Source organism: Lepus europaeus, chromosome 11 (genome assembly GCF_033115175.1).
Source record: "Lepus europaeus isolate LE1 chromosome 11, mLepTim1.pri, whole genome shotgun sequence".
NCBI lineage: Eukaryota > Metazoa > Chordata > Mammalia > Lagomorpha > Leporidae > Lepus > Lepus europaeus.
The window spans coordinates 70,217,837-70,236,314 of NC_084837.1; the positions used below are offsets into that span (position 1 = coordinate 70,217,837).

Here is an 18,478-nt window from a genome sequence, read left to right on the forward strand (position 1 = left end):
ATCATACAACAAAAACATGCCTGGATATATGTCCTTACAGTTACAACATACTGCATAGGTTCATTTTAATGTAACCCTGGAACCATATAAACCTGTTGGGTTATTAAGGCAGGACAAGGGAAGCACATAGCTTTAGAACTTGTGACTCAACAACTGAATAATGGAGTCTGGCACATTCCAAGGAAATAAGGAAGAAGACCAACCCCAGAATGACTGTGGTGAGTAGGCCTGAGGATCTACAAAAATAGACCTTCTTATGCCCAACCAAACTTCATGGAACAGGTGTTCCCAAGCAGGGTGTGGACACTTCTCTGTTACTCAATAATGACTCCCCTCACAGGTAATGATACATACCATTACTTGTGTAGGGTCCTGCCTTAATTATCCTCTCTCATTTGTCACGATTTCTGGCAAATCATTCTAAGCGGAAACGGTGAGCCTCCACCAAATAGAATGAGTCGGAGCCTCCAGAGGCTATCAAATCAGAAACTTTCCAAGTAGAAACAACTTTGAACTCCTCTTTCAATTTTGTTTCTCGGAGGAGGACATGGAGGTCAGGCCCCACAGTGAGCAAGTGACAGAGCCAGGACCACCTGGAACCAAGATCTGCTATTTGCTGATTGGCATTCTCTCGCTGGGGGCGTGGCTGCCTAGTTGAGCTCCGTTATTTCATCACATCAGGACTTGACTCTGAATGTTATTTGCAGGTTTCTCTACATGTTGGTGAATACTAACAGACTCATAGTAATATTCACAAATCCCTTTTACTAAAGCAAAATTTTCAAAGATTCATCAGAGGATCATTCTAGTAATTTTATAATCATTTTATTTCTAATTTTCTAATAACCAAAAGTGTCCTAATTTTCATCAGGCTTTTACCTTCCATATTTAATCTTGTAATTTAGAAAATGATCATTTGTAAGGAGAGACTCCCTTCTATTCATTAAGAATATGCAAATATAAATTTCTAAATCACAAAAATATTTTCAATGTTGCTACAATGCCTTGAGGATGAAAAAAATTTATTTACAAGAGACTGTGTATTATGTGCTCTGAGGTATGAGGAGGGAGTAAGTCAGGAGCCAATAACCAATGCTGTGTTTTGTGAATATTTGTGTAAGTCCTGACCTCAACACCTTGCACCGTCAGTAACAAGTGAATTAATGAGACCCAGAGAGGTCCTAAAGAGTAGAGACTTTCTGAATGAAAGGTGTTTGCATGTGTGCGAATGTGCATGCATGCACCAGCCATCACTCAGTCGTCGACTGCTTGCCAGAACGGGGCCTAGGCCTGAACTTCATCATAAAAGCAAACAGAAAGGGAAACTGAGCCATAAGGAAAACAAGCAAACAAAAATGCTGTATCGAAACACTGTTCAATAATGTGAAGGAAACAGCACACGCTTGCCAAGAACATCTCTTTCTGTACAAATGTTCTGTTTCCCCAACAAGTTTGCTCCAGACAGAAAATTCCTTTTAAGATTACGAACAAGTATAAGCCAAGAAAAGCAAAGACATTCAAATTTAAGGCTGACACTGCAACCTCCTTAACCCCACCGATTCTCCATCACAAAGATTCAAAGTTCTTACAGCTCCTTGGAAGGGCAAGGGTGTGGGACGGGCGGACTCTGCACACAGGTTCTGTGTAAGTCCCCCTGAATCTGCCATCTGAGGTTGACCTGTGCTTTGAGTTATCGGGGCCTCCATTTGCAATCATACAGCAAGAGGCTCTATCACCCACACAAGCACCTGCCTTCCCACAATCTGGGAATCTATCCTGTGGACCTTAGTCTGGCAGGGCTGGTATACTGTGTAATCTCCAGGATTAGGCATGGGGAAAGAAGGTAAAACAATGAATGGAAAGGCCAATCATGCAGGCTACTTGGATATCTTAACTTGGATCCAAATTTGAGCCAAGATTATTAACTGAACACCCATGGAGTTTTCATAGGCTGTCAGCCAGTGGGGGCGAATTGGTAGTGATAAGAAACTAGAAGGAAATGAACACAAATTCTTGCTGACTGCTGATTGTTGAAGTATACGGGTCTCTCTCATGGACTAAGGCCCATCAGAAACATTTCTCATGTCAAAGGAACCAGACAGTATGAGAAATGGAAACTACGCTGAAATTTTACTACTTTAATGGAAAACAACCCTGATTTTTTTTTTTTTTTCCCCATTTAAGGCTCCGCTTTATTTGCTAACTGAGCACATGATGAGGGGCGTGTTCTCACAAATTAGTTTGTTAAAACCAAGGCCCACGAAGGGTGGCACCTGGAATGCACCTAATTTTCCTTCCTCCAGTCACAACTGTATAGAGTGAGCAGAGGAAACCTTGCATTGGGTCACAGAAAGATTGTAAGCCAAGGATAGAAAAGCTGAGTTGTAGGTTTCAAGCAAACACATATTCTCTCCATTAAATCAAGCATTCCCTTAGCAATGCCCACACTTTGGACAAAGCTTAAGGAGAAAAAAAGAAACCTTAGCATCTGTGTGGGCTTGGGAATGTAAGTCAGTGGGTGGATTCTGAATACTGCTAAAGTGATTGGGGGGAAAACATGTTTATTTGTTAAAATGGAAACAATCAGTAATGACAAGGGAGCTGAAATATTTAGACAAAGTTGTAATGGAGCCCAGAGGACCTTTTTCAGTTCTCATGAAACAAAGTTCCTCTTTATGAAATAGCATACATAGTTTTATGATTCTTTTACAGGGTACTCATCCTTTAAAAAAATCGTTCTGAATAAATAAAATAAGCAGATTCATTTCTTTTGCCTATTATCAAAACACATTTCCAAGTCTGTTCGTGTTGTTATTTGTTGTGCAGTTTGCTTGTCCAATCAGGCAAGATACATATCTCTATTTACATTAGTTGCCTGGAACATTATAAACACTTGGGTTTAATTTGACCATCACCAAGGTGACCTGATGGTATTCTAAGTTGTGAATGACAATAATTTTAAAAGAAAATCAGGCAAGAAGAGCTTGAGTTGCATGGGATTAGAAAAATCTTTGGCCCTGATTTGAAGTCTACTGAACTTTGCGCCAGCTCTAATTTAATTTCCATTCTGTTGGAATGCCCTTGGTTTAGTGACAGTATTGACTGAGGGTCTCTTTTCTTCTTCTTTTTTTCTCTCTCACATGTAGCCCCTCCTTCCATAGGTCACTGCAGTGTTTCTATGCCCAAGGGAACATCTGAGTCATTGCAAAGCATCCTGATGATTTGTCCCTGATCAGTCAGTGAAAGAACTAGGAATAAAATTCAAGGTTCCTCTTCTTTAGATGAGACCATCACACACCTTGTTACTGTGATATTGAAGGGGACAAAATTTCAATCTTTTTTCCTACAGGCCTATTTGGATTTTTCCAAGTTGAAAAAGCACTGTAGGCTGCAATTTGAACGAATGGGAGGCAGGTGTTGTCCTCTGGAAGAAGTGTTTCCTTGACCTCAAATGTTTTTGTTCTCATGACTAATTAAAAAGGCTGCTGTCGATAATGTAAAAATGATATCATCTCATTTAATATATAGTGCACAGCTCTCGTCATCAGTAGTCATATGCACAAATTCAGTTATGAAAAACAAGCTTTTTAATAAACAGAGTGAAGTTTTATTTTTTAAAACTGATTTCAGGGCCAGAGTTGTGGTGCAGAGGTTAAGCCCTGCTTGTGAGGCCAGCATCCCATATCACCGACGATTCAATATGAAGCAATCCTACCTTTCTCTTCATTAGTGCCAGACCACCATCCCTTATAAAGTCCTGTATTTACACTGAAGTGAAAAATAAAGCTTGAACCATAGGCATACAGAACTAACATTGCTTGCCCATGCAAGGCTACATGGGGGAGTTGAGAGTTTGAACCCTGCCATTGACCAGAAGGCACCCGCTACCAGGCTTCACTAATATAGTAAGCAGGAAATCACTCCAGCTTCATGCTTCTTATCAGAATTTGGCTATTATCTGTCATTTCTGAACCAATATTACAATTACAGCCATTATCCTATGTGTCAGTTAATTTGAAAACAGCATTATTGGCACTAACAAAGACATGTTGGAGTCTTCTTGAAATAGGCTGATACAATTAAAAGGAAGATCTGTATATTTACCACATTACCAATCAGACAACACTTTAATATTAAATCACAAAAACTTGCCAGGGGCCAGCCTTGTGGCATAGCAGGTAAAAGCTACCACCTGCGATGCCAGCATCCCATATGGGCACCAGTTTGAGTCTTGGCTGCTCTGCTTCAGATCCACTTTCCTGCTAACGCGCCTGGGAAAGCAGCTGAGGGTGGCCCAAGTGCTTAGGCCCCTGTACCCACGTGGGAGACCTGAAAGACCTACCTTCGGCCTGGCCCAGCTCCAACAACTGTGGCTATCTGGGGAGTGAGCCAGTAGATGTAAGATACCTCTCTCTGTCTATTCCTCTTTCTCTGTAACTTTGCCTTTCCAATAAATAAATAAATCTTTTAAAAAATAACTTGTCAAACTGGCTTTTGGAATTAAAGTCTGTTATTTGTAACAAAATTTTCAGTGACTTCATTCTAGCTCACCCCAATGTCCACTATGTTCTTAATTATGTTCCAGGCCATAATCATTACATTAATATAAGCAACTTTAGTAAAGCTTTATTGTTATTCCATAGACTTCGTGTCATTGTCTCATGTGTGGAATATCTACTAAACACTTAAGAAAATGAAGTCATTGCCCCAGAGTGACTTCTTTTATTTGACATTTCATAGGATAGTCTGCTACAAAATTGTGAAAAGACCTTCTCAAGTACTGTTTGAATCAGAAAAAACAAATTTGCAAGTAGCTCAATCATCATTTTGTAAGATTTGTTTAGTCCCATGGAAAAAATATTTATTTAGGCTAATGTAACGTAATACATCAAAAGTACTAGTATTAAGGGCCTGGAAGATGGTGAGAACTAATAAAACACAAGAATCGTAAAATATGTTTCTTTAAATAGTAATTTCAGTTATAAAACCTTAAGTAAACGTTGGGAAAGTCTTGCATTAACAAATGGATGTGAACTTCTGGTAATCAGAATGCTCAGTGCTTTGGAATGAAAATGTGATTTCTGATTTTACAAACTGTGTTCTTCACGGTGATCATTTATTCAATATGTCTTTTCTTTACAGGTAAAGGGGAAAATATCCTCAACTTGGATCCACTATAAAGGATGATAAATTTAAAAGAAGTGGAAGCTAAATTAATGAACAATGTTACACAGAATGCTTTATTATGCAGTTAAAATGTTAACAGCTTTAAAACTTGTCTTAATCTATGGTTACAGTAGCAGGCTCCTAACCTTTTAACATATTATCGTTCAGTTTGAAAAAAACACACCTGTGCAGCCAGTTTTTCCTTTCTTGCCTGAATAGCCCATGTCACAGTGGCAAATAAATGAGCCTTTTGTGTTTTCACAGGTTCCACTGAGGCAGATATTTGGATTCAGGTCACATTCATTGACATCTGTAAAACATAGTTATTGGATATCATTAAACACTTTTCCTAAAGATAAAATAACTGACAAATAAATTAGAAAAGGGAAATGCTCTCATTCAGAAAAAATACAGCTAAAGAGCTCAACTTATGTTTGCTTTCTGTATTTCTGGCTAATCATGCCGACTTTTTTTTTTTTTTTTTTTTTTTTTGACCCACAGGCAGAGTGCCAGGTAATCAAATAAATTGATAGAATCCATATTGAGCATAAAGTCCATTTATAAGACAGTCTAGAAATTTTTTCTAAAACAGTATATTCTGTTATAAGATGAAAATTTTAGTTCAGTTGCTTGAAGCTACTGATTTTGTTTTCCTATTTTAGAATAAAGGATAGACGAACTGGTAGCAGTAAGGCAAGTAGTTACTATCTTCACTTCTTTCCCAAATTGAAAAAAATTTTATGACATTCATTTTAATTTCTAGGACTTCACAGATTTTCAGTAAAGGTTTTCAGAAGACAGAAATGTGATAAAATTTAAATATAATCCATTGTAGACTCTCTCTCAGTCTGACCAAGATGAAATAATATTGGATTGAAATTACTTTGTCACCTGAAACAACTAAAAAATTGGACAGGAAGTAAGAGAAGAAGCATGGTTTTCTAGACATTGAACATTAGGCAACAAAAGATAGCGATACCTGAAAGAAAGGAAAAAAGAAAGAAAGCAAACTAGGCAAGCCTATAATTGCTCCAGATTACTTATATGGAGGAGTTTTAAATTCATGGCAATGGAAACAGGCCATGTCTCTGAGCTAGGGAGATGGAACAAATCCTGGAAGACCATGGCAGCCGGAGTTCGTATGGCAGAATAAAGGGCAGAAGAGAATTGCATGGAAAGTTCCAGAGATCTGCATTAGGTCACCCTCAAATATTTAGATGAATGGTGATCTGCACATTCATGTGAGGAAACAAACTACATGAGAGTGGGGAAAGCACAACCAAACAGATTACAGAAGATAATCTTCAGGGTTCATGGAAGGCCTGGACTTGTGCCTGTTCCCATCAACCAGACTGGAAAACCTAATTCACAGTGGGCAGAGTATCTTGACGGGCCTTACCTCATCAGTAGAGTGAAAACTAGCCCTAGATTAACTGCTGCTAAACAGCTTAAAAGCCACACTTTGAAAGGATCACTCTGTTCCTAAGTAACTTATCTGTATTCCAGAACAGAGCTCAAGAACACCTCTAGGAATACAAAAGTACCCAGCACCTAGTAAGGTAAAATTTACAATGTCTGGCATCCAGTCAAAAATTACCAGGAATTCAGTGAAGCAGGAAAACATGATACATAATGAGGAAGAAAGTCAATTTATTGAAATGAACCAAGAAGCAGTATAAGTGATATAATTAGTGATGAGGACATTAAAACTACATTCCATTGTGTTCAAAAGGCTGGAGAAATGATTGAACATACATATTAAATAAAGACACAGAAGATACGGGAAAAAACCCAGATCAGACTTTTAGAGACGAAAGTACAACGTCTGAGATGCAAAATATCTTGGATGATATTAAAAGCAGATTAAATGCTGCAGCATCAATGTTTAACAAATTTGAAGGGATAGCAATAGAAACTATCCAAGACAAATATAAGCAATTCCAGAGTGTACTGCATTCTCGTCGAGACAAATCTTACTTTAGTCAAGCATTTTTAGTGCCTAAACTCTAGTCGCAGCAGATGAAGAATTCAGTGGACAGACATAAAAGAAATATCCCTGTGGACTTAACCAATAGTTAGCTCAATCCTCTATATCTGACAAGAATATTATATCACAGTTGTATGAAAGTTTCTCTTCAGAATGCTGGCTCTAAAATATGAGTATAATGCCCAAAAATCAACTAAAGAAACTAACCTTTATCTAATTTAGCAATACTTGTGAATGACCAGATAAGTTGGAAAGTTTTGTCTTCTTTGCTTACCGACACAAGTTTTCATGTCTTCAGATGCCATGAATCCATCGTAACACAAGCACCTGTACTCTCCAGGTATGTTTGTACACTGACCACCATCACAGATATTGGGGTTATCTTCGCATTCGTCAATGTCTGCAAAGAATGACATCAGCAATCACAAGCTGTTGATACTGGGCCCATTATTCAGTGAGGAAACATGAGCTGACCCACGTCAAACTCAGCCAACTTGTATAAGACTAACCCTCAACTTGTATAAGACTAACTGAAGCTTTACAAAAATTATCCCATCAGGTTATCCGTGGTAAAAATGGAGAGAACCATTTTCAAGATTCACAAATACTCTTCAAGGTCAAGGTTCTAACCCCTTAAAAGTCTATTATTTAATTAGAAATTTCCTCTCATATGAATTTAAGATTAAAAAGTGATTATGAATCTGATCATTATCCTTATCAACTGATGAATGCCTAAGGCCTATCATCTTCTGTTTTACAGATATTTTAGGTAGAAATTTCTTATAATAAACAGATCTACTCAAATACACTTTCAATAAAAATATCTATTTTCAATATTTAATTTTTATAGCCTCATTTATATCTAGAGATTTCAGGAACATTTTTCTAGGTCAGATGAAAAAAATTGGGAAAAAATTGTCTTTTTAATCTGAGCCATAATTAAAACCTATACTACCCCACTTTATATCTCATGGCTGCATGACTCTTTCAGTCCAGGGTGAAGTAACAGGAATTTTCACGTAGACCCGTGGGTCTCTTATTTTAGCATCATGCAAGTCGTTTGCACGGCTCGTGAACACACACAGATTATAAAGATCCGTGCCAGAGATCCATCGTTTCTGATGCAACAGAACTAGAATGGATCCCGAGATTTTGCACTTTTAGAAAATTCTCAGCTGAGGCTGATGCTGTTGGTCCAAGAAACATACCCGGTGTAGCAGTTAATGAGGCCCCCAAATCAAACTCTTTAAAATTCTAATCAATGAGGACCATATATTTATAACACTACTTATTGTGTGGCAGTTACTCTGCAAATCTTCCACACAAGCAGTCTCAACCCCATTTTATGGATGAGGAATCAGAACCCAAGTATCTTGATCCAGGACACACAGTTAACATACGTGACAAACAAGGATTTGAATCCAACACTGTCTGACACGAAAGGCTCAGTCCTCAACCACTTAGGGACTCCTTAGGGATCTGCTGTTTATAGTTTTAATAGAAAGCTAAAATCTACTCACCGGTACATGATCTCTGGTCAGGCATGAGTGCGAATCCTGGCTGACAGCTACATTCATAGCTGCCCTCAGAGTTTGTGCAGAAGGTTTCACAACCACCATTCATGATGCTGCATTCATCAATGTCTAAGAGAAATGAACACAACATCACCTTCTGGTACAGTCTGAATGTCCACCTTCTCCAAAATTCATGGTGAAATTTCATTGCCATTATAAACAGTATTAAGAGGTGGAATCGTTAAGAGGTGAATAGGAACCGAGAGCCCCAGCCTTGTTGGTGGGATGGGTGCTGTTATACAAAGCTGACTTCAGCCCCCTTTTTCTCTTTCTCACCCTCTCGTCTTCTAACACATGATGGCACAACAAGAGGGCTCATGCCAGACGTTTGCACCTTGATGTTGGACTACTGAGCTTCCAGAATGTGAGCCAATACAGTTCTGTTCACTATAGATTACTCAGTCTCACATTCTGTTATAGTAACACAAGGTGAACTGGGACTCCTTCTTCTCTATTATCATCACACATATTCATGTTTTCAGGCATAGGTCAAATAAAGATTAAAAAAAAATCCTAGGGAAACTAGAAGTCATTGATTACCTCAACAAATATGAACTCATTAACTATACATCTGTGATGTGCTAAAGATGAGAATGAAGCAATGAATGAGACCATCATTACCCCTGCTTTCATGGTCACACTGAAGCAGGAAAGACAAATGAAGAATTAATTACACAATTCACAGTGTGACGTCTCCTGTGCAGAAGTAGCATGTGCTAGGAGAACACATCCCAATTATGATCACAGACACGGGGTGAAATCCTCTTGATTTGGTTACAGACTTGAAATTCGGTTTGGTTGGCTGATGTTCCAATTTTTTTCAAGGACCTGAGTTGCAGTTTTGAGTTGTCCCGGGCCATGTTTCAGAAGAATTTGGGCTTATTTATGGTTTTGAGTGGAAACCATGTGAGACTTGGCAGTTCCACATGGTGTACACCCCAAACCAGGCAAAAACTGGCAGTTTCTGCAAAGTTTCACTTTGACTTTGGGCACAATAAAGCCACAGGGTTTTCTTGTGCCACTCTTCACAGCACGACTAAATCTACCGAAGGCCAACCACAAAGCAAAATGCTTGTCCCACAAAAACCTATCTTCAAGGAGTGCCAGGCATGATCTCTACTTCAATGTAAGGTATGAACATTCCATGGTGTTCTTTCCAAGAGCCATTTTTTGAAATCTTCTACCTGAATTAAATCCTCTACCAGCAAAGATCTCACCCTATGCTTTGTCTTTCCCACGAGTCACCTGGTTACTTTATTTCTGATGGTTAGTTGTTATCATTGGCTAATTTCTCTTCCTATTATGCATGTGCATAAGCAAAGCATATACTGCTGTTTATTATTCAAAACAGCATGGGTCAAATTATACCTGTTAGAGCTTAAACTTTCTATATCCTTCTTTTATCTCATTCTTTAGACAAGGAAAGTGAGAGCCAAAGATTGTGAGGCACTAACAAAATAATTTTACTTACAGAGAAACAAGAAAGATCAAGTAGAAGTAATTAGTGATGAATGCAGAATTCAGAGTTCTGCTTGGGCATTTTTAGAAAGCGACTAAATGAAAGAAAATATAAAATTAAATGTAAAACTTACCAACACAAAACAGCCTATCAGGAGTTGAATGATAACCAGGGTTGCAGGCACACTGATACTTCCCCATGAGGTTCACACAGCGGCCATTGGGGCAGAGGTTCGCGCTCAGCTCACACTCGTTGATATCTGTTTAGAGAATAAGAGGAGCAAACATACAAGCATAAGAGTCTGACTCTGGCACAGACAGGAGCCAAGCAACTTAAGCCAAGCCAGAGGTTTGAGAGCCTCCCTCTTACCGATACATGCGGAGATGTTCGGGGCCAGCTGATGGCCGGGCGGGCACTCACAGCGGTAACTTCCCTCCGTGTTTATACACACGCCTCCTCGGCACAGCAGAGGATCTCTCTGACACTCATCAATATCTGCAATGTGGAAAGGACACATACTGAAGATATCTGTGGTGCTCTGATCCCCTTGGCCAGGGCAGAGCAGCCATTCCCCATTGAGTCTTGGCTGCTAAGGACTTTCGGGCTCCTTCTTGGAGATATCTATCCACCTCCCTCTGAAATGCCTCACATAATTGACTGTATCCTTCTCCTAAGACCAACGATCAATGGAAATAACATAGGAGCATTAAGCCTTGACCTCTTCCTTCACATGGCAGCACAACTCTGGCACCATTCATACTCTCAGAGCTCCCTGTGGGGTCAGAGGAAGACTGAAACGCGGCCGAGCTCTTAGCTTATTTTCTTCCTTTGCCTCGCCCTTCTTCCCTCACTTCCTGATAGATACCTCCTGAGAATACTCTCTCACAAAAAAACAACAAAGACAAAATCAAAAACCACTTTTGCAAGAATCCCCACTTTGGACTTTGTTTCTAGGAAACCTGACCTAAGGCAATCAGCTTCATCAATCTCCTGTCCTAGAAATGTTGGACAAAAACCTTGTCATGGGACTTCTACAGTTTACACTCGAAAGGTTCTCCCTTCCCTAGGTTGGCTACTCTAGGTGCTAAAGCTCATTTCTCAAGGACCCACAACTTGTCTCCAAGGTCACCCATAGCCCCACAGCATGAACTCTCTCATTCCTTGGGCACGTCAGTCTCCCTCTGCTGCAGACCAGTTACCGATGCACTGGTCACTCCAGGGCAGCAGTGAGAACCTCAAGCTTCTGGGAATCCTTTTCTTCCCACAGTGACCAAACGGCCAGAGACTCACCCATGCAGTTCTTCATCATCATGAACCCACTTTCATAGCCTTCGTCACACTTGCATTCAAAGTCCCCTGGAGTGTTCACACACTGGCCTCGGCCACAGAGGTCGGGAGATATGCGACATTCGTCGATGTCTGCACAGAAGGAGCAAGTGGCAGCAAGTGAGTGTTAGGGCCGCCTTAATCCTGGTATCAGCACAGCAAAAATGAAGAATATTAAAGGACATCCCCTCCCCTGCCCCCTGAGGCCTGTCCACCCACCTGTGCAGTTCCTTTCTTCAGAATCAAGAGCAAAACCACTGTCGCATCTGCATTTAAAGCTTCCAATGGTGTTTCTGCACTTGCCATGGGTACAGAGGCTGGGTATCATCTTGCACTCATTGATATCTTTAAGCAAAAGAAAATGGGGGAAAGCTTATGAGCAAACAACAAGGAGGGCTCAGTGCCCACTATTTAAACCCAGAAGGTTGGAGGGTCTTGATTTAACATCTTGGCAATACTTGTTTCAAAGAACTGATCCATGAGAAATAGGACTTGGCAAACATTTCCAGCCATTTTGATATCTACATTTTAGAAAGCACTGTTAGAGAAGCAAAGAGTGTGTTTACTTGGACTTTTAGGGCCCAGCACAGGGCCTTACACATAATGAAAACTTAACAATGATTTACTGAATGGCATGAACAACTATTTTAAATTACTAGAGTTTATCCTTAAAATGCACAGATGTTTAAAACAGATTGCCCCCAAAGCAACCAACTAAATGTACAGCAAAATGAAATGATCACTTAATGATTTTCATGCTTATAGATACATAAACATTCTTATAAGAACTTCCAAGATGTTATTTAAAATGTAAATTATTTGCAAATAATTTGTGCTATTTTAAAAGATGTTTTCTCAATATCACCTACCATTAAGGTTTCATTAACATAATGCAAATAGTTTCTTGCAGAGGACTGCAAATATGTAACATATCAGCTAAGTTTCTCCTTAAAGGAGTCTTTTCAAAGCAAGACCTGAGGCCCAAAAACAGAGGTTCATTTCTAGATAATGCCAAGACACATGGAATTGGCAGATCAAATCTTAGGAACATTGACCAAACCTTCAGTGGTAAGGATTGCCACAGCCTTTGGAAGCAAATTACTCAAGTTCCTTTGAATATGCTTAAGAGACATTTAAGACAGCCATCTAGAGACTATCTCTCCAGACAGAACAACTTCAATCCCTGGGGATCCTTGAACCAAATACTCAGCAAAATAAATAAATAAAGTCTATATTTTTGTTCAGAGATAAATAAATAATATCGATATGCTTATTTCCCATTTTTATAAGTTGATTTAGATATGAAGTTAGAATAACAAGGTCCAGGTCGACATGAGAGACAGTGTGCGAGCCTGAGCAGCCAAACACAAAACTGTATGGGAACCCAAGCTAAGGCCACTCTATCACTAGAATTCTGAACAACCAACTGCTGACAACAGTTTACCTTTGAAGAAAGGTTTCCCATTTGTAATTTCTTTTGTGGCAAAGCCAGGTCCTCTGGGACAGAGCTCCTCGTATTCAGGGGTGTTTCTCATAGGACACTCTTCGCATTCCTCAGTACCCCAGGCCGCCCCTACGGAGCAGCAGCAGGCGTCCATGCGGTGACGGCCGGCCACAGGCAGTGTGCACTCCTCATCGTCGTACCTCAGGTAGCAGGTCTCCAGGCGGATGTCTGTCCCAAGAAACAGAGGGAGGCTGAGGAGAGCTGCTGTTTTCTCAGCCCCCAACTGCCAACTTTTGTTGGGCAAAGTATGAGAAACATGATAATTGTCGATATCTGTATTAACGTGGAATTCATGTACGAGGTGGTGGTTATTCTTGTCTAATATAGACTCACTGCTTTTTGCCAGCCCATATTTACGTCCCCTACTTGGGACAAGCTCCCTTTCTACTTTCTGATATTTCTGCAGGAAGTGCAGCATTCAAACAAGTCCCACAGTGCTTCATCCTGGACAAACACGCCCACCACCCATGCACACAGTCTGGGACGCTCGGCCACTTCCCTCTAGCTGAAAGCAACACAGGCTCAATCACCTGCTTTTTCCTCAGACCTCATTAATATTTGGAGAGAGGAAATGGTGAACTCCAGAATGAAGGCTGCCCTGCTTGAGGTTGGAGATGAGACACAGCACAGAATGGGCTACTCACTCTTCTTTTCCAATACATATGCTTATGTGCACAGTTTTGGGGATACACAGAGACTCTTCCAGCCCCAACCCCAAATTTGTGGGATTGAGAGGAAGAGTAGTAGAAAGACTAACAAATCATTGGCCAGAAGACCTGGATGTTGGTCCTGTTGCACAACGAAGTTGCTTGTCTTGGACAAATTATTATCCCTGAACCTGAATCTCCACATCTGTTATCCGATGCCACACCATCTCTCAGGAGGTGCTGTGCAGCTTCAATGAGATTACGCACCTGACACTGATACGGTGTAATTAAAATGCAAGACCCATCTTTCTTCTCTTTTTCCTTCACAATGCCATCATTTGTTATTCCCTCAGATGCATGAGCTTCTGCTAGCATTAGAAACCTTACTGAAAACTTTATACTTAGATCACCTATATTAAAATGGATATTGTTTAAATGAATCCTAAATTAAACACTGGAGTATCTTTCAACTGAAGAACCAGGAAGAAGGTTTTCAACAAATGCTGTTTCCTCCTAAACAAAGAAACAGACTCAGAATGGGATTAATTGACATCTTTAGCTACAACGACTCTAGTTTTCAAATTCTTCCATTCTGCAATGCTTGCACTAGAAGCCATAAAGTTTTACATCTAGCAGCCAGTTCTAATTTGTGACTGATGAAAATCCTTTAACTGTACCCCACTTCTTAAACCACCTAGAAGAGGTTTCCACTAAGGATGCTTTTGACAGTAATACAGTTTCAGGTACACAATATAAGTGAGCATGATTGCCAGGGTCATGGACTCAGAAACCACAAGTCCAAGGGGTCCAACGTATATATCCCTGGCAGTCAAACATTAGTAGCAACACCAGAATAAGTCTTCTAGAACCCACAAGTATGACTGTAGGATCTATTCCAAGGACTAAGAATTATAGATTCTATGTTCTAAAGTTCTATTCTATATTCTAGGGTTCTCTTCCATATCATAGGGATGACATGACTGGCCCTGAAGTCCCAAGTTGGGGACTAGCACTTGCTATGGAGAATCCAACCCTGACTGACAATGCCAATAGCTCTGGGCTCTTCCAGATACACAGCAGTGGTATTTTGACTTCTGAAACAGGTATTTCCAGCAAGCACCTGCCTTTCTCATCCAATGGAAAGGCTTACCTAGAAGAACAGGGGTCAGAGCTTCCCATTAAGTGGTAATAATGTTCTTCTCCCCAGCTCCCACTTTGTACCCTACAGTACATGGTTTTCTAGGGGCCTAGTTAGGACCTCTGGAATATTAACTGTGATGGCAGCGATTTAAGGGAGTTACATAATAATAAAGGACTAAAATTGCTCCTTACTAACATGCTTTGTATTCTTTCTATAAAGAACAGATACAAAGCTTGATTTTGGAAAGCTGTTTGTCCAGGGCCCCACCATGAATCCCATGAGACATGCTGAGTTTGGAAACACGTGTCTGTACTTGGAACCAAATGCCCAGATTTACCTTGCTAACTGAGTTTTATTAACCTTTCAGACATGACTACCAGAAAAATCATGAGCTCAATATTTACCAAGGCAGATCCTTCCGGTGGCATCCAAAGTCATTCCACTGGGGCACTGGCACTTGAATGAGCCCCTAGTATTCACACACAGGCCATTTTTGCACACTCCTGGAAACACTTCACATTCATCTATATCTAAACATTTTTAAAAAGCACATATTAAAAAGTTAACATATCTATACAATAGTCAATTTTATCCCACTACTGAATTCATAATTATTCTCACAGCAGCAAGGCCAATTTGAACCTAATTTATCCCTATTTAGGGACAAAACTAATTTTTCTCCAAATAATTGCTGTAGTATGTCTGGGTTGCCTGAAAAGAAACCTGACGGAGCCTACCTACTACTAAAGATATGAGTTTCTCCATCAGTCTCAGGATGCAACTTTTGGGTTGTAGAGACAGGGAGCAGGTGTGAACTCTTGGGGAACAGCTCTGCTAACTGTGGACATCTCAGGGAAGCTTCCCAGGGACCATGTACATAGCTGTATAAGACCAGAAGTCTGGAAATAAATGGAGAAACAGAAACCCAGTCTTCCAAACTAGCAAAGAAATGGCTTGAAGGCGAGCTTAGAAAAAGATCAATCTGAGAATATGTGGGCCAGTCAAGAGTCTCTTTTCAGAAGTGCTGAGAAGTCTCAGAAAATGCGCACCTAGTGCTAACTCAGCAGTGGCCTCAGACTGCTTGATCAAGGCCTTGGTGGTCCCCTATTGATTGAGGAGAATCAAAAGATTTTCATATTCATTTACTCGTCATCCGCCTCATCCCTCTCAAAGGTACCAATCCTTTCCAGTTCACTTAATGAAGAGCAGCATGTTCTCTGTGCTTAATTTGGAAAAATATTCATCATCGAGTTAATCCAAAGAAAGGCACTTACTTGCTAATGCCAAAAAAGGGGGAGCATTAGTTAAGAAACTCAAACACACTGTGTCTCTATTTATAATAAATAACTTCCCAGGCCAGAAACATTTAAAAATTTTTTCTAAATCTTTCCTTGGAAGAGAGCTAGATCTAAATGAGGTTGGGGAGTGTAGACTCTACCTTTCAGGGTTTTGTTGTTGTTGTTGTGGCCACTTATGCTCCAAAATGTGTTGCTGAGGTCAAATAAGTTATTAACAGTGGTCTGGACCAGAGAAGGTCCAAAGGACTCAGTCATCATTTGGAAAGCAAGATCTTGGGTGGGGTTATAGTGTTCCTCTTTGTTTTAACAGTGAAAACACTGTATTTCATCCCACATATGGGACTAATTGCTGTTTTTAAAATTTTTCAGCTGCTGTGTCATGTCAGGTTGTGTTAGTCACCATGACCTATGTCTATGTGGGACTCCGAGAGAATCCACGTAGACTTCCAACAAGGAGGCAACAGAGTGCATCCTTCCAAATTATCCATGACCATGAAACAAACAAACAAACAAACAAAACCCCAAGGCAAACCAAGAAAAATGCAGATTTTACAGTCTCATAAAAACTTCCTGTTTGTTTTTCTCTTTTGATCGATAATTAGCACTTTGGAAATAGAGCTGCTCTAGAGTGTGGTCAGCTTAAACCACTCCTAGTCATCCTGTCCTTTGGTCATAGTCATCTGATTCTGGCAATGGCAGAGATATGCTTGTGAAATTAATATCTATCTGTTCTGCAGTTCTCATTATTTTTTTTCCTCTCATGCATATTTCTCACTGTGAAGTTACATGATCATTTTGACCAGTCCAAGTTAACATGAGCATTCTTCATGCACGCAGAAGTGTGTGGTTTATAAATAATCAGAAATACCTTCACATTGTGTTCCTTTAATTCTTGAGTATCCTTTACCACATATGGGATCTGTGGGGAAAAAAAAAAAAAAACACGACAAATCTGAGATAACAATATCCAGACTTGGTACTTATGACATAGTGTAAGAAACACGAAACAAGACCTGGAATATGAGTTAGATTTTGTTGCTGTGAATAAGCACGAGATAACAAAGTGTTTTGGAGGTTGCATAGGTGAGAAAGAATAATAATGAATTGTCTCCTCAGATAAAGCCCAATTCCTGAAAGATATCTAAAAGATACACAAATACATCATAGATCATGTAAAGGTGACAGCTTACGAGGGAAACTGAATATAGATATCTCTCTTACTATTGGCCTGCAAATGGGAATCGCATGGTAGGATTATGTAAAAGGAATATGGAAAATACAGTCCAGCATTTGGAGAGCTCTTGCCCTGCAGCATTCACACCAAATGAACACACGTTTACATATGCAAACACCCGATCAGCAAAGCCATGAGCAAGGCTCTCAAACCGCAGCTCCCCAGAAGATTAGAAGTTCACCAGCAATCCTTATGAAGGTAAGGCATGCATATTAGTTCCTTTACATCAATTAGTTTTTTTGGAAGAAAATTTGCATACATAAAAAGCTAAGGACTCCTAACTATGAGGCTCCAGAGACAGACACAGCCTATAGGAATTGGTACTTCCCAAAGCGACACAAGCTAACGACACTTCAGTGTGGAGATAGAGGAGAATTAACTTAGGCTGGTACTGTGGCATAGTGCGCTAAGTTGCTGGCTGCAGTGCCAGTATCCCATATGGGTGCCGGTTTGAGTCCCAGCTGCTCCATTTCCAATCCAGCTCCCTGCTAATGTGCCTGGGAAAGCAGCAGAAGATGACCAAAGTACTTGGGCTCCTGCACCTACATGGAGATCCAGATGAAGTTCCTGACTCTTTGCTTCAGCCTGGTCCAGCCCTGGCTGTTGTGGCCGCTTGAAGAGTAAACCAGTGGATGGAGGATCTCTCTCTCTCTCTCTCTGTATCTTTCCCTCTCTCTGTAATTCTTTCAGATAAATAAATGTATTTTTTTTTTGACAGGCAGAGTGGACAGTGAGAGAGAGAGAGACAGAGAGAAAGGTCTTCCTTTGCCATTGGTTCACCCTCCAATGGCCGCCGCGGTTGGCGCGCTGCGATCGGCGCACTGCACTGATCCGATGGCAGGAGCCAGGTGCTTCTCCTGGTCTCCCATGGGATGCAGGGCCCAAGCACTTGGGCCATCCTCCACTGCACTCCCTGGCCACAGCAGAGAGCTGGCCTGGAAGAGGGGCAACCGGGACAGAATCCGGTGCCCCGACCGGGACTAGAACCCAGTGTGCCGGCGCCGCAAGGCGGAGGATTAGCCTAGTGAGCCGCGGCACCGGCTAAATGTATTTTTTTTTTTTTAAAGAATTAACTAAGTCATATACAATTCTTCTCTTTCACATTTTCCTTATTTTCTGCTCTATTTGTCTCACTGAGGTTA

The 18,478-nt window shown here is 40.4% G+C and overlaps 1 protein-coding gene across 1 annotated transcript in view; it reads right to left on the reverse strand.

The window, feature by feature from the left end:
- Positions 1-18,478, reverse strand: part of FBN1 (fibrillin 1) — a 259,408-nt gene that overhangs the window by 68,769 nt on the left and 172,161 nt on the right. The window contains exons 22-31 of the mRNA XM_062205862.1: positions 16,971-17,021; positions 15,209-15,334; positions 12,957-13,184; positions 11,732-11,857; positions 11,477-11,605; positions 10,556-10,681; positions 10,320-10,445; positions 8,674-8,796; positions 7,428-7,553; positions 5,351-5,476 (exon numbers count right to left, since the gene is read on the reverse strand). Coding sequence (XP_062061846.1) covers positions 5,351-5,476; positions 7,428-7,553; positions 8,674-8,796; positions 10,320-10,445; positions 10,556-10,681; positions 11,477-11,605; positions 11,732-11,857; positions 12,957-13,184; positions 15,209-15,334; positions 16,971-17,021 — 1,287 coding nt within the window. The remainder of the gene's footprint in view (positions 1-5,350; positions 5,477-7,427; positions 7,554-8,673; positions 8,797-10,319; positions 10,446-10,555; positions 10,682-11,476; positions 11,606-11,731; positions 11,858-12,956; positions 13,185-15,208; positions 15,335-16,970; positions 17,022-18,478) is intronic.